Genomic DNA, 17,276 nt, shown 5'->3' on the forward strand with positions numbered 1-17,276 from the left:
CCTTTTGGCTTAACCAATGCTCCTGCGACATTTAACCGAATGATGGACAGGATTTTTCGAGAGTACAGGCTATTTGTTGGCACTTTCTTTGACGATATCATTGTTTTCTCCAATAATGAGACAGAACGCAGAGATCATCTGCTTCAGCTCTTTCAGGCATTACAAGATCACAAGTTAGTGATTAATGCAAAGAAAAGTGAATTTTTCCTACCAGAGGTACACTTTTTGGGACACATTGTATAAGCAACGTGAGTGCAAATGGATCCGGCCAAGATAGAGACTGTTCGTGATTGGCCCGATTTGAAGAATGTCCATAAAGTTAGAAGCTTCTTGGGACTGTGTTCGTACTACAGGCAGTTCATTCAAAAGTTTGCAGAGGTTGCTTCCCCTTTGCATATCTTAACACAGAAAGGAGTCCCTTTCTCGTGCGGACCCACAGAGGTGACTGCCTTTCAGACATTGAAAGAGAAATTGACTACGGAACCAGTTTTGACTTTGCCGGACTTGCAGAAGTCATTTGAAGTATATTGTGATGCTTGTGGTCGTAGTCTGGGTGCGGTCTTAATGCAGGAAGGCCATGTCATTGCTTACGGGAGCCGATTGTTCTCAAGGCCGGAAATGACAACACAGATTTATAAGAAAGAGCTTTTGGCGGTTATCCATGCTCTTACTCAGTGGTGACATTACCTACTAGCGGATTTTACAGTCTTTACAGACCATCAGAGTTTGCGCTACTTCTTGTCACAGAAGCAGCTATCGGAAAAGCAGATGCGGTGGGTGAACATTTCGTCACAGTTTCACTTCCAAATTGTCCATGCGCAGAGACAGAAGAGTGTGGTGGCAGATGCTTTGTCTCGGAAGCCATTGGTTCTCGCTATTTCCGCGATACATCATAGGAGCTTCGAGGATATGGTCGACCAGTATGCCACAGATACAGATTTTGCAGACGTTTTCACACGGATACGGAATGGGAAGACGGTAGGGGATATTCCATTTGGGATGGCTACTTGATGAGAAAAGCCATGTTGTGCGTTACACAGCCGTTGAGGGAAAAGGTTATGACCGAATGCCCATTGTCCACCTTTTACGGGTATTCGCGGCATTGCTACCACCATGAAAGGGGTAGACAGATACTTCTTTTGGCCGAGACTCAAGAAGGATGTGGCAGAGTTTGTGCGTAGTTGCTTGGTATGCCAGAAGGTCAAGTTTGACAGACATAAAGCACAGGGTTTGTTACAGCATTTGCGCATACCCACCCGCCCCTGGGAAACTATTGCAATAAATATCATTTTTGATCTCTCGAGAACACAGAGTGGTCACGATGGTATCTTGACTGTTATTGACAGATTTAGCAAACAAGCTCATTTCATTCCAGTGACGAAAACAGTCAAGCCGAATCACTTAGCGAGACTATTTGTGGCCCAGATCTTCAGATTACATGGCATGCCTGAGACGATTGTCTCCGACAGGGACCCAGATTTACGAGTGTGTTTTGGAAGGCAATTTGGGAGAACATTGACACGCGGTTGCAGTTCTCGTCATCGTTCCACCCACAAAAGTACTTACCTTTGGTGGAATTTGCCTACAATAACACGATACACTCTTCGACGAGGAAGGCGCCATTTGAGATTGTTGAAGGTGGTGCGAAGGTTCCACTGTAAGGTGTAACGGAATGAATGTTGAACTTTGCTCAAGATGAGTGCTCCGAACTGTGCTCAAGGTTCCTTTTGTTCTTATGGAAGGGAGAGCCTTCCGTTCTTAATGAGAGAGTGCAATGATCACAAACATAGTGAATGGACACTGTGCGTGCAAGTGTATGAGACTGAGAGATAGAGAGAGAAGAGAATACGACACCAGAGACGTTGTAAAACCCTCCTCTGAAGGCCCCACTCTCTATGGCGAGAGCGGTCTACTTATGATTGCACAAATCTCTACAATGCTTGGACTTGCTGACGATGTCGACGACGAGAACGACGACGAGACGGGCTAAAATCTAAAAACGCTAAGGACTGAAATCTGCAAATCTTTATCTGCTTCTCACTCTATGTCGATGACGATGTCGATGGCAACGATGCGAAGACGACGCGCTGAAAACACAGATGCTGAAATCTGCGTTTTCCTGGCTGAAACTGAAAATTTTGCGGAAACTGACCGTGCAGCGAGGAACTGCTGCGGGAAGGTGAGATCTGCGAGGTTCGGGACTTGATCTGCGATGTCTAAGGGCTGAAAACTGAAAACGCTGGGGTTTCTTGAAGTTCCGTCGCGGAGAATCTGCAAAACGCTAAGGTGTGATGCAGATGCAAAAACGCTAGGGCTGAAAATCTGCAAATCTGTCGCCGGTTGTTTTGCAAATGCAAAATGCTAGGCTCATCTGCTGTGTCGTGATGGCGCCCGGGCTGATCTGCTGTGCACCAAAACGCCAGGGCTGATCTGATCCAAAAACGCTAGCTTTATGTTGTGAAGCAAAAACGCTAGGGCTTGGGGTTCTGCTGAGAAGTTGCCTGTTGAGCGAGTGCTCCTGCTGCCTCTTCTGCCAGAAAGGTGCTAACTCTGGTTTGCTTATATATTAACTTAGCAAAATTGCCCTACCTACTTTCTAACAAAAATAAGTGAAAAATGTCAAAAATAGGGAAAATAGGCCTATGCACTGTAAAAATGCTACTGATGGGATCAGATGGGAATTCGATGGTCATGTTGTGTGCAACCAGAGGATATGCATCTAATCTAAGTGTCTGGACATGCACGGTCTGCGAACAAACTCACAAAAGTCCTATTCTAGACTGACTTGACTGAATTGAACCCTGGTCATGCTGTAGCTTGTCCACAGATACATACGGTTGGATGTGTCACGTGACATCCACCCTTCCTAAGCACAAAAGATAAGATTTTTGAAGCGGACGAGTATAAGCGCGACTTAGACACGGCTTTTGCGAAGGTCCACGAGGCTTTGCAGAAATCTCAAGAACGAGAGAAAAAGGCAGCGGATCACCATCGTCACGATTTGAAATTGAAGGAGGATGATTGGGTGCTCTTACGTTTTGAGAAGGCACCCCTGAGAAAGAAAAAGGAAAAGGAGAGGCTTTTTCCAAAGCTTACTATGCGATACTGTGGACCTTTCCAGATCTCTGAAAAGATAAATGATGTCTCCTTCCGACTAAAACTGCCTGACACTTGGAGGATTCACAATGCATTTCATGTGAGTCTCTTGAAACCTTTCAAAGGTGATGTGCCTGATGATGGGGAGCCTGATGAGCAACTCGAAGTGGAAGAAAACGAGGAGATCCTTGTTCCTGAACAGATTTTGGCACATAAGGAGACGAAGAATAAAGGTAAAGTCCGAAGGCGGTTCTTGGTTAAGTTCAAGAACTATCCTGCATTGGATGCGAAGTGGATGGAGGAGAAGGACCTAGCAGATACTCCTCAGATTGTGAAACTTTACCTCAAAGCTTTTGGTTTAGCATAGTCTACTCCAAAAGGAACCCAGAATTCAGCTTGGCCGGAGATCTGGTGCAGTGGGATGCACAAGAGGGGAGTTACTTAGCTCCTTTGTCAACAGATGCCTCAATTTTGATTCTAGAGTCACTGATGTCTCTTTGAGCTTCAGGGATACTAAGAGCTGACAGTATTCTACTGTATAGCTTTATGAAATGGAAATCCTGAACATGAAACTGATTTGTTCTAGACTTCTTTTTAAGTGCAGGAACTGATAGACGAAATGGCTGCAGCATTTTGATCTACTTGATCTCGAATAGACATGGTTGCAATAGGGGTTAGTCAATCAGACATCGATGAGGTCCCAACTTGATCTAGATGCGATTGCTAGCTACATTGCCGATAAATCATGATCTAAGATCCGAATGAATATTGAATGTCACGTGATGTCCTGTAATGTCGCATGATGTCGTGTGATGTGATTGTCGATTGGTACATGTGCTAGATGTGTGTTCCTAGTATGTAGGTACTAACAGTCAATGTCTGCTAAGATAGTTTATGGCCTTTGTCTGTTTTGCAGGTGTAATCGAGGGCGATTACAATGCTTTCAAGAGGGGGGTATGTCACAAAGTGATGACGTGGCTGCTCCTAATTGCCCGATTGCTGAAACCCTAACCCTAACTCTGTCCTAACCCTAAATGGCTACAGGCTGAAATGTTGACGTGGCATGGCTGCCCCGAAAAACGCGAAAATCCTGCCAATTGTACGGAAACTCGTTTTTTGCGGCGCTAATTACGGCAGGGCAACAGCAGCGATCCTTTTTTTCTATGCAAAGGATGGGAGAGAGAGAAGAAGCTTTTGCTTTATTTTGATTGGCTCAAGAGAGCTTGTGAGAGAAAGAGCCTTCGCTTTATTTTTAGGCTTTTAATTTTAAGCTTTTGGGGCTCTGCTTTTGGCATCCCTTGTAAATAAGTAAGTGGTTTGGGCTCCCACTCTGCAGAGCATCTAGACGCAGAGTCTGAGAGTGAGACTCAACCACTCTTGTACTTTGAACTCAGATTAATTCAAAAAGAAATACCGAAAGGGGCGCTAGTCTTTGGGGCCAATATCTCTAAGCATGGAACTCCACCGGGCAAGTGTAAATTATTGTGAACTGTGAACTGTTTTGAAGTGGTTATTTGGTGTTGTCGCGGTCGATTCTTGACTTGGAGTGTCCAAGTCTGTTACAAACCCTTGAGCACAGTTCGGAGCACTCATCTTGAGCAAAGTTCAACATTCACTTCCGCTGCACCTTACACCACATGAACCTTCGACAAGTCAAAACGAAAGCAGACGACGGAGAGAGACACGATCTCGATTGACTAAAGAATAGAGAGATGAATATTTCAAAGCGGGGAAGTGTTTTGAATGTGGAGAACAAGGACATATCTTTGCACGGTGCCCCAAAAAGGCACAAGAATAAGGATGACAAACATATTTAAAATTCAACGGGACGAGGAGATACTCAAATATTAGATAGAAAATTGTGGATGAACTAGCATTATTTTATGAATGAAATAGGACTTTTTAAAGATGATTTTGATTTAAGTATAAAACTAATGTTTTATGGAAGATCTTACTACTTGTAAACAAATAACATGATCGAGAATGAGATGATTTTGAAGCAATGACAGCTCCTAAATGAACCTGATAACGAAAAGAATCATGAATGATTCAATGGAACTGTCCTGAGCGCATCAAGAGTTTCTACGGGATGAGATGGCCACACAGCTAGAACTGAATGATTGAACCACTATGTTCAATATGAACTAAGTGTATTATAAATTGGGATCTCCGGAAATGATTACTCGAACATGACAGTGCTTGAGTGCAGATGGAATGATTGACAAAATGACTAGCATTTCAATCTCGAGAAATCTATGGACATGATCGCAAAATGGGATTAGTTAATCCGACATCAGTGAGATTCAAGATGGAACTAGATGCGATTACTAAATACGTTGCCAGGAATCATGGTCCTAGATCATAACGAAATCTATGGACATGATCCCAATATGGGATAAATAAATCCGACATCAGTGAAGTTCGGTGCGGATCTAGATGAGATGCTAAATACGTTGCCAAGAATCACGGTCCTAGACTCTATGTGATATAGTCTGATTGTGATGTGACTATCGTCCTTGTACAAGTGCTGAATTTGTGTCGTTTAGTGCGTCGATACTTAAGAGTCAGTGTCTACTAAACTGGTTCATGGCTTATGTCTGATTTTGCAGGCGTAATTGAGGGCGATTACAATTCTTTCAAGAGGCACGTATGTCACAAAACGATGATGTGGCATGACCACCCGCAAACAAAGTAGAATGACGAAGTAGAATACTGTACAAACTAGGCCCGAATTTCATACAGACAGATGCCACATGACAACAGTACATATTTTCGAATATTGCGTTGACATGCTAACGTGGCTATTGTGCGAAATTTCAAAAATTGCGCTGCTTGCTTTATGGACAGGTTTTTGACCAGATCCTTTTGGGACTATAATTGCTTCTAAGTTAGAAGCTTTTGGGGGCAACCCTTGTAAGAATAAATAGACCCTTCGAGGCCTCACTCTTCAGAGCATCTAGACGCAGAGTCTGAGAGCAGAGGACCCCTCAAGTGTTGTACTTTGCTCAAGCATTAATCAAATAAAGAAATACCGAAAGGAACGCCAAGTTTTGGGGCTAACACCGATGGACACGGAACTACGTCAGGCCAAGTCGACTTAAATTTCAAAGTTGTGAAGTATTTTAAGTGATTTTCTCGTGTGTTGTACCGGATTCTCGACTTGGGTGTCCAAGTCTGTTACAGGAGATCTATCTTTAATTGTCCTAGACAAAAATCTTTGCCACTAAATCACAAATGGAGGCATTTGTGTTCACCAATACTTAACCATTTCAGACCCACAATGCCCTCAGTAGTACTACTTCTATTATCTTCATTAGAAAGAGAATCTCTATTCCTATGATGAGTTGCAAAGAAAAGAGTCTTTTGAGATGTTTGCAAGATTAACTAAAGTATTTTGGAAAAACTTATAGAATTTTGGGAATTTTGTGCAAAATATGAATGCTATTTTGAGAATTTTTAAAATTGAGGGCTATTTTGGAATTTCCAAAAATTTCGGACATATTTCTGTGATTTTCCCTAAAAAGAACTTCAAACCACATATAAGAACAAAATAATTTCAACTATCTTTTTCAAAACCTGAGTTCTAACCTGTGAAATACCAGCCATGTTGCTCCACACACTAGAGCTAAGATCCCAAGGGCTGTCCCCAGTACCCTCCATCGGCCACATTGGATGCTCTTTGTGCTCGCAATTACGTCCTCTTGGTAGAGCAAGGGCATTGTCCAAGTACTATTCTCACACAAATCTGAAATACTCAAGCCGGCTAGCCATAAGTAGGTACTAAGGAAAACTTTCATCACAATCACCTACAATCAAAACCAATGGGTCACTCCATTTATATACACCTAGATGCATCCCGGTTAAGCTCAAATTCACCTTTAGAGGGAAGTGCAAGGTATAGACTCCTGGTAGTATTGACTAAAACTGTGACATCCCCCACTTACAAACGCCCAATAGTGGATGTAGAACTATGTACCAATGTATGCTCACAACACACGAACGCACGCACACATCAACACACAGATCTGCATACTGAGATTTTGTCATAACTCTAAAGATGCAAGGCAGAGTCATCCACAATGAAGCATTAAACAAGAAAAGTTAATACAATAATAAGGTAGTTGATAGGGCATAGCATGAAATAGATAGAAAGGATTAACACATTATCAGCTGCTCACAATGTTCCTTATGTTCAAACAAAAGTAACAAAATGCCCCTTCCCTTTCACTCACCTCCCCCAAAGAAACAAAAGTGGGTGTACCAGAAGACAAAGCCTATAATCAGGACCAATAGCTACTCACTTGATCGATGCCCAAGAGTTGTTTGCAGGTTTATGATGGATTGCTTCAAATTTCAGTATTCACATACCTTTTAATAGAGATCTATCCTTGAGTGCCTTAGACAAACATTTTCACCAATATGCTGAGAAATAGCATCATTTGTGTCTACAAATAATGACTAATTGATTTTGAGAGCCCACACTATGTTCACAAATCATACTCCAAATATTATCTGACGATGGACAACCAATCTTTCCATGACGAGTTGCATAATGTCTTGAGAGATGTTTACAGGATAAATAAGAGATCGCTTGGGCATTTTGATAAAATTAGAGGGCATTTTGGTAAGTTTTAACCACATAAGATAAGGGTATGTTAGGAAAGGGGTATTATGGGAATTTTGACAAATTTCAGGGGCATTTCGGTAATTTTTCCCGACCATAAAATCTCTTTGACTGTCTTTCCCTAGCCATGCCTTTTCAGACGCCTACATTTTCATCAAAAGTAAGACAAATTCTGCGATGGAAAGGTGTACATGCAAGGACGAAGCATTGACTAAAACTTTCAAAGGATCAGAGCTAAAGACAACACTCTGAGCAGAAAATTTATGGTTTAAGGAGCAACAGTTTCAAGAAAGTTTAAGCAAACAAGGAAGACGAGAAAGATATCTTACCTGCTGGCAACTCAACTGACAAGTAGGAACCAGAATCTGATTGCAGGGCACCAGAACTGAAGTCATCTTCAAAAGGAACCAGAGAGAAACCACTCAGGGGGGGGAGGAGGTTGTCATTTGCTGTCTGTGTCGCATCCTCAGCACGCGGACCCACAGCGCTGGCAGGGACATCCATGACAGGGACTGCAAAGGACTCATCCCCCACAACAGATGTCAGCTGCTCATGCCCTGGTTTCTTTGGCTGATAGACAACATCCAACAAATCACCACCGTTATTGTTAACAGGTGTGTTACAGATAAAGTTCAAAGTTTCAAAATCTGAATATTGCCGCACTTGTGCAGATGCAAGCGAACTAGAGAGGGCAGAGCTGCTGTCTGCAGACTCATGCCGTTGGACTGAATGGAGCTCCACTTTCAGGCCAGGCAAACCTTTGTCGAGCCTGATAGTAGCGAAGTAGTTATTTGTTGTGTTGCTAGCGCTGTAGCCACACTCGATGCCACAGCTAACCTTACACCCTGGAAAGCTATCACAGACAGTGTTTGGACTTGAATCACACGAATCCACAGGATCCAAAATAATCCCACCGTGAGGTTCTACACATCTACGCTTACACAATGGTTGCATCACTGTAACATCAGAGAAATCAATTGCAGACAATTTCTTGCCTGAAGACACATTTCTTTTGCGCATTTTTATCATTTCTGCTACATTCACTGCTGAGCAGCTCCAATTCAATAAATTAAACCCATTGTCGCTTGGGCTACCAACAGCTCTTAAGCTAGCCAGATTGCAGTTTGATGGGCCACAAGTTGCGCAAATGTCCTCTCCCACATCTTCCACTGTCTCCTCTACAGCTTCAGGAGGCGAGTATAGAGGCAGACGAGCCCTTAAAAGCCTCTTCCAGCGGATGTTCCAGAAGGTCTTTATCTCATTGTCTGCTCGACCAGGAAGCTACCAGAAAGCAGACAAGACATATGGAGATGTCAAATAAGGCAAACCTATAATAGAAAACAGTATTGCATGCATCATAAATGGCTGGTTACAACTTCTCTTCAGACTAATATCGGCATGCCGTCTGTTAAAATATATCTTGGATCAATCGTTTGAAAATAAGGCTCATTTACTGTACACTTGTGCAAATTTCCACTTCTATATTATAGTCTATAGCTACCACTGTCACACAAGACAACTTTGCCACTAATGCTGACACCTTTAAAACGGACCACGGTAAAACCATGTGTTCATCATGAACTAAGTATCTTGGACAGTCATCTGATCATCTTATCATAAACAACACGAATGGATTGACACGTCAAAATGACCAATGTACAAATCTTAGAGAGAAGCATCACTGATTCAATCAAAACTAGACCAAATGAGAAAATAAGGAAGTTTGATAATAACATGCTTTGAGCTAAGTTTGAATCCTTCAAATATCAAAAAGTCAAGGCGTAGTAGCATAAAATTAGAAGTCTTAAACTACTTGGACGTTGGCCCTAAACCTCACGCAGGCTTCCACCTTGTCATCAAGTCAATGGTAACGCCAATAGATGAAAGGGATTCACATGTGTCCTTGATCTTTAGAACATAATCATTCAATAACAGGCATTATTAGACAGTGACACCATAGTTTTCACAAAAACTCAAAGTAAAATAGATTATTTCACACACTACCATGATCTAAAGTATCCCCTAGACTACTGCAAGGACGGCAAACCTCGATATAACAGAACACTCTACTAGAGTAACCCATGATTGTGGAAAAAAAAAATGCTGTAAGTTTAGAGACTTCAATCTGACACTGTGACACTCTCGGGCTAGAATACAAAACATACCTTGCAGTTGTGCTATCATGCAATGGCCCACAGTTTTATAAAAACACTTCCAAGGACAATACCAGAGACCGGTCACCCAGTAAACTTGGCACACTTACTCACCATAGCTGCAATGCGAGACCAACTGTTCCTGAGGGTCTCATGCTGTTCAATGAGGAGGCGCTCTTCATGAGGTTGCAAAGGCCCCCTTCTGAGATCTGGACGAAGATGATTGATCCAGCGCAAGCGGCAGCTCTTCGCACAACGAAAAAGCCCAGAATACTTCCTCACAAAATTCCAGTTGCCCTCACCGTGCCTCTTCACATATGCTAGAAGTATTTTATCCTCCTCCTCAGTCCATGGTCCCTTCTTCAAGGTAACACACTCTTCTAAGTGAGGTTTTGAGGATGAAGATGTCTCTTTCCCCAGAGGGTAAACACTGCAAAGACTGTTAAATGACATTACCCTGCTTAAGAATGCGGAAAGCTTCTGCAACTGGCCGCTATGGAAAGTTCAAGAATCCATGGATGATAGTTTTGCCTGGAAGGCAGGACGCAAGAAAGATGGTTTCACGGGACCACTGAACGTCTCGGGCTATGGAGGCAGCAAAGGGAGCTTCAGCGTCAGCACCTAAGCATTCGAATCTACATTTCTGCTCGCATGGAAGACGATGGTAAAACTATATGGCACGGCTCTGGGCCCAAATTTGGGGGCGCGAGGCGGTTTTAATCTCCGTCGTCGTCGGATCACGCAGTGAACTTTGGGTGAACTAAGGATGAACTAGGCTAGGGGCGGGTAAGCTTCAAGTGGGTGAATTGGGTGTGAACTAGAGGCGCTTAAACTAGAGTATGATAATGTGCCATGCCAACATGAATAGCGACGCGCGCTAACGTGGTGGTAAGACATTCGTGTGGCAATTGAGACGTCCCAGGTTCGATCCACACCTCGCGAGGTAGATAAACTAGGAGTGAACTCAGGTGGCATCTTTGCCCTAGTTCACCCTCAGTTCACTGCGAGATCCGACGGCTGAGATCAAACCCGTCTCGCGTCCCCAAATTTGGGCCCTAGATTCCCCTTGGTCAGAGCCGTGCCATATAGTGACGAGGCAATCCTAGGCGGGAGTAAGTGGCACGGACATCAGAGGGTGGGACATTGTGGACCGTAGGTCCCAATGGTAGCGCCGAATGTAATCTAGGGTACCTTAGAATTTTTTTTTTACAAAAAGTAATCTAAGGTACCTTAGATTACTTTTGGCGGTTGCCATTGTGCATACATGTTTTGAGTAAATTAAGGCCTCCACGTTTCAAAACGCGCGCATGGCCTAGTGCTTAAGGTATGCGCCTCTCATGGGTGAGGTCATAGGTATTCCAAATCTACGACCCACAATCCCCCGGCCGTAGATCCCACCCTCCCATGCCCGTGCCACTTAGTCCCGATGGATGACCTACCTACGTACAATCTCTTGAAGCCTCAAATTGTTAAAACCACGCCAAAGATACCTGAGGTCATGACTCATGACGCCCTTAGTGATAGGGTCTGTTTACGTGTTGATCGCCACTGATAGGTGTAGACAAATATGTGCTTACAAAAACCAGCCTCATAGGGTCTCGTTTGTTCGCGTGTTTTCGTTGTGAACCGCAACCACGATGTTTTTTATTCCCATGTTGTGAGAAAAAGGACAAGATTACACTAACCCGACTAATTTTAACCTCAAAAAGCCCTTTGTCGCTTGTGTTGCCTGAGGAGGCCAATCCAGGACCGACAAACCTAATTGGGAATTGCGCATGGGAACATCTCAGCTTGCCAACTCATAGTGTATCTGTAGCATCCAGGATATGAGAAAATTGGCCTTAAGTTAAAGCTTTCCTCGTAAAGTATTTGGCTAAACTTTAAACAATGAGCATTGATCAAACTTTGCCATTTCTTAGATTACATTACCATATATTTTTATGTACTTGAAAACACACTATAAACATACCTTTTTTTTTAAAGATGGAATTGCTTTAGAGAAGAGGACAAAAATTGCAATAGTAAAAATGGTCATGGAAGTCCCACAAGATTGTCATTGCCCTTTTTTTCATATAGCTGAGTGGGAGTATTAGGGAGGGTGTGACTAACAGGTGCACATAAGGGCCAGGACCCGATTTTAATCCTCCTAGGGCATGGATTTGTTGCATGACATTTTGAGGTGGATGTAAGCAACTTTTTCCCTTTCGTTGCACTATATGGGGCTCCGTTTTCCTTGCCTCCTTGCTCATGCTTCCATGGCTCAAACTCCCCTTCTGCAAATCCTTCCACTACCTTCTCGCAAAGCCCACAAGTCAATGGCATGATTTGCAACTCACCACCCAACCTTTATTATCCCCCGTAGGGTCTTGGGTCTCTTTCATATTAGATTGCCCTCTTAGGGATGAATTGTTAGCTACTGAGCTAACTAGGCCATCAAAAAACAACCCATGTGACATCTTTGTGAAATATCCTTTTTTTAGTGGAAGTGCAAAGCCTCTTAAGTCCAAAACCTATGTAATTTTTTGTTCTTCCGGCTAGTCATTCGAGATGAATGAGGCTAAAAGCTCCCAAATACGTCCCTACGATCTTTTTGTCACTTGTTTTAAGAGGTATCTTGGTGATACCTTGGAGGTTGAAATGAAAAAGCGTGAGAATTTCTTATTTTCTTTTGTTAGGGAAATTGGGTATGTCAAGAGGAAGTTCCAACGTGCAAACAAATTTTTTTGCCTCGCGCAGTGAGTGGGTGTTCGTATTGCTTGTAGTTGGCACATGGTGGAGCGAGAGAGATCTGAGGATGTTTGGGGTTCAGCGCCCAGGCGAGTTGGTGACACCTCTGTCTCTTTCTCTAGGGTGTAGGTGATCGTCATGCGAGCATGAGCGAACTCAGAGGCAGTTGGAGGACAGGGAAAGCGAAGCCGGGTCGGTGCAAGACAGGGTCTCTCTCTCTCTCTCTCTCTCTCTCTCTCTCTCTCTCTCTCTCTCTCTCTCTCTCTCTCTCTCTCTCTCTCTCTCTCTGCAGGGGCGACAAGCCTCTTCTTTATGCGTATCCGCAGGCCATGCCCTTCGCCACTTTGCACAAGAAGAAACTCCCTCCTGCAGTTTGCCATCAGTTCCCTGGTATGCAACAAATGTAAGCCTCGATGAAGGCAGCAACGAAGGCAAGTTTTGTGAAAAATTGAGTGTGAAGTCTTGTTAAAACCTTTGGCTAAGGTTTAAAAGGCAAATTTTACCTAGAAATTGAGTGTGAAGTCTTGTTAAAACCTTTGGCTAAGGTTTAAAAAGGCAAGTTTTGTGAAAAATCTCCAAGCATATTGGATAATGAAAGGGGGTGTACTATTCTCTTGTCTACTTTCTTCCTTTTCTTGCTCTTATCTCCCTCTTTTGGTGTGACGTCGCAATTTCGAGACTTGTTGTGCGATAACAAGTGAAAGTCCTCTATGTCAACGTAAGTTTCTCACGATGATTTCTTGTTTTTAGGTGTGTCTGTCTACGACTTGTTTTTGCTCATTGCGTCCAATTTATACATTTGTTTCAAATTCCAAGCATAGATGTAGATAGAACTCTATTATATGGAGCTATGGCATGCTTTCGGTGTCGAAACCAACTTGTTATAATTAAGTTGTTGCTAATAAGTGTGATTTTTGCAAGATGTTAAAATTGAAATATGAATCCATAGGGATGCTTATTAGAGTCTTTTCTACTCTTGTAGTAAGCTTGGATACATTCGAAGACTCTTAGCTCGAGAAAGTCATCACTTTAGGCTTGCGGTGAGGAGACTAGCTTTTGATGCTTGACACGCATTTGAGATTGGCAACTAAGATTAGAGAGTATGACTAGGTTTTTCAAGAGTTTTGCAACCTCTTGTAGTCTCCAAGCACTAGTCAAATTAGCTACATTCTATGGATTGTTCATGGTTCTCGCTATGCTCTACATGATTGAGTGAGGCTTGGTAGTCTGCGACATTTGGTGCCAAAGACGAAGCAACTTAGACTAGGGAAACCCTTAAAATCACAACTAGAGTTTATTACTTCCTCTATGTTACTCCATAGTATTTAATTACTTGAGTTTACATGGGTCGGGAGTGATCTACTAACTGTGTAGGATACTTAATAGTGGGAATGCTTGCCGAGGACCTTGTACTTGTAGCCTAATTAGAAGTGATTCTTGTGGTTGATGCTTGAAACTTGCAAGGTCAACACCAAAGTAGGAAAGGTAGATATTACAAAATCATTGGGACTCTCTCCATTCTGAATGTTCTTTTACTTTCAGCAAGAATAGGGTAAGTAAAAAATAGTCAATAGTGCATCTACACCTACAAATTGAGCAAAATTGTAGAGATCAGGTAATGTCACTATTAAGTGCTCTTGATAGTAGACTCCAACTTCAATCAATACCCTCTACATTTGAAACTCATGGAATGTCTCAAACGATCACAAGGATTGTATTCAGGTTAATTTGTAAATTGGCTTCATAAAACTAATGCATCACTGTTAAGCAGCGTGTTAGCAAAAGTAGCACTTTTGAAGTTCAAAAAATGGGTGTCACTTGATAGTTCGCATGTGTACACGAAGTATACAAAGTTTCAACGAAAATGAACATGTGGAGATTGAATGGTGGTCAAAATTGAACCAAGTTTGGTATCATTGCATATATGGGTTTTATTGAGTGTGCATAAGCTATGGCTAACCTTAAAATGGCAAAAATGTCAATTTTGGCTATTCCTGCTATTAAGTGTGCTAATTAGTGAACTCCATCCCATAATTGATATTTTTATCGTTTTGAGTTACCATCAGTTTACGATTGATATTTTGAGATAGCTTGTCAAGTTGTTTGGATTAAAAAACTATGAAAAAGTGTTAAAACTGCTAGAAGACTGCCACATTTTGCAAAATTTGTTCTAAAATTAAGATATGAAATCCAAGCACTGTGAAAATCAAGGCGGGTGAGCATTTTATAATTCATACCTGGGAGAGACCAAACCTTGACCAAATTCTCACTTAGTTAGGGGATGGCTTATCAAGCGTGCTTAATAGCTAAAAAGTGTGCCAAGGGGCCAGTCAAACCTTGAGCCTTATCCAGATTGAGGAGTGAGTAAATTAATTGTGAGAAAACAAACCCTGTTGATTATATTGTGTTAACCACTGGCGTCCACTTCTAGTAGTCAAGGGCCGGGCTTGTTGGTCCAATAGGAAAAGGGTAAGAGTGATCGCCGATGAGAAATGCACTCTAACAGGAACATTCAAGGGTTAGTTGGCTAAGTATGGGCGCCCAAGTGTGAATGGTGCGAGCTCATATAAAAGTCACCTAAACCTAAAAATCATGCATTCTTTCATTTGTGCAATTGAAGAGTGCTCTTGCTCCATCTCCATCTTCTTCTTCTTCTTCATCCCCTTGTGGTGTGTGTGTATGCGTGAGAGAGAGAGAGAGAGAGAGTGTGTGATCGAGCATTGCGACGATGGCACGACGGCAATGAAGCGGTGGAGCGCGGCGCAACGGCGGTAGATCCTTCTTCTTCGCGGCGAGGAATCCTCCACGAAGGTGAGCATAGGGCGGTGAGTGACACACCCTTGCTCTCTTGAGCTTGCTAGATTAGTCTAGTTGTGTGCTTGGAGCCATTTGTGGCTCGCACACAGTGTATCGACAAGTCCCTTGCATTGACATGTGCGACAGACGTGCACATTTTTGGCGCCATTGTCGGGGAATCGCCTTGCACTAAGCTCAAGAGACACTCTGTGCTTCTTCTGTGAGTCTTTGAGTTAGGAAGGAAGAGGAAGAAGAAGAAGTTATTTTGTGCAAGTTTTTATTTCCTGCATAATCTCTGTTTTTTATCAATGCCTGCTTGCACAATTAGTAGTTAGTGTGTTAGTAGTGAATGAGTGTTTTCTGTCAATGTCTGCTTGCACAGTTTTTTACAGAGTTAGTATAGATAGCTTGTTTATTTGTTTGCATAGTTAGTGTGTTAGATAGTGAATGAGTAAACAATTAGTAGAGTAGGTAGATTCACTGTTCATTGTCAGTTAGTAATTAGCAAAGTAGTTAAGCTTAGTTAGCAGAGTAGTTAGCTGTAGAAGAGATAAGGTTAGGTTAGTGAGGAGAGTAGGCAAAAAGTTTTGTGTGTGTGGCCCAAAAAGGCCAACGAAACCGTGCGCGCGGCGGCACAAAAAAAAACAAAAACAAAAACAAAAAAACCGGAAATATTTAAGCGTGAGGCGTGAGTGTGTTCTACAAAAAATTTGGATCGGGATCATTTTCCCAAGCCCAAGCCCAGGCCCAGGCCTCAATCCTCAGTCTTATGATATATACTAAACTCACTCTTATATCTATACCCTACCTCCACAAGAGGGAATGAGGGCATGTGGGATAAGTTCCTCAAGTCCTCCACCATCCCCTTCACACTCACCCTTTGGACTTACTAATTCTAGCCCTCTCCTCACCTAGGAAAAGACTAGTTTTAGGATTCTGAGGGCTGTACGTAACCGAACCGGGGGCTGTAAAGCACGGCACGTCCCTCTAGCCAAGATGCTCGTTTTTGAGCTATCGCAGGCCATATTCTATGGCTCGGTTAAAAAAAGGAACCAAAAATACAAAAAAAATAATAGGTTGTAAACACCTAAAAAAAAAACTAGGTGAGCGGCCTCCAGAGGCACTCACCAACACCTCTAGAGTGTCGAGGTCACATGCACCTACGCTCTGGGTGTGTGCTAGAGGACAAGCACATCGAGAGCGTTTCCATTTACGCGGGCACTCATTATTCCTCTACCTTAGGCTCTAGGCCTTCAACAGGAACCCAAGGTAGTACCATTGAGGACCCGAATATAGCATCTAGTGACTCTTCCTCTGAGTACGACGTTATGGAGGGTTACCCAATGCCTAATCCTGATAGCTCAAGCCAAGACATGCATGCCACGGGCCCGCAATCCGGGCCGAGCGTTCTTACCCGCTTGAAGGAAACCTTTAGTATAGCCACTCGCTCCAAACATGGAACTAACAATGTAAATGAGGGGGTTGGGGAAGTAAATTCTCCATTCATGACCAACATAGACCCTATGCCCTTAGAGAATGTGCATGTGAATACTCCATTCACTACACCCCCTGACTCTTCAGAACTATTCCCCTTTGAGGTTATATTACCTTATGGTAGAAGCCTTGCCGAAGTGCAAGAGGTTGAGCGATGTATCATTGCGGCTAGGGAAAAGGAAATCGAGAGCTTACGCAAGGCGGAGCAACGAAGAGAGTTAAAAGCGAAAGCTCCTATGTTAATATCTTTGCTAGGAGAGCAATCGAGTCTTCCTGAATTAGCGACCATTAAGGGTCAACCCATAGAGAGCCACATTGCATCTAGTTCAAAGGACACCCCTAGCACCTCAAGCTTAGATGAAGCATTCCTAAATGAGAACTGTGAG

At 42.9% G+C, this 17,276-nt stretch overlaps 1 protein-coding gene across 3 annotated transcripts in view; it reads right to left on the reverse strand.

The window, feature by feature from the left end:
- Nucleotides 1-10,645, reverse strand: part of LOC147440899 (uncharacterized) — a 33,285-nt gene extending 22,640 nt beyond the window's left edge. The window contains exons 1-3 of one of the 3 annotated variants that reach the window (XM_086482704.1): nt 9,988-10,639; nt 8,050-9,001; nt 6,685-6,841 (exon numbers count right to left, since the gene is read on the reverse strand). In XM_086482704.1, the coding sequence (XP_086338830.1) occupies nt 6,685-6,841; nt 8,050-9,001; nt 9,988-10,326 (1,448 nt within the window). In that variant the 5' untranslated portion in view covers nt 10,327-10,639. Of the gene's footprint in view, nt 1-6,684; nt 6,903-8,049; nt 9,002-9,987 lie in introns of those variants that run through there. The other 2 variants (XM_086482706.1, XM_086482705.1) reach the window with 2 other exon arrangements.
- Nucleotides 10,646-17,276: the final 6,631 nt, after the last annotated feature.

The sequence above is a fragment of the Adiantum capillus-veneris genome, chromosome 15 (genome assembly GCF_014529385.1).
Source record: "Adiantum capillus-veneris isolate H3 chromosome 15, ASM1452938v2, whole genome shotgun sequence".
In the NCBI taxonomy this organism is placed as follows: Eukaryota; Viridiplantae; Streptophyta; class Polypodiopsida; order Polypodiales; family Pteridaceae; genus Adiantum; species Adiantum capillus-veneris.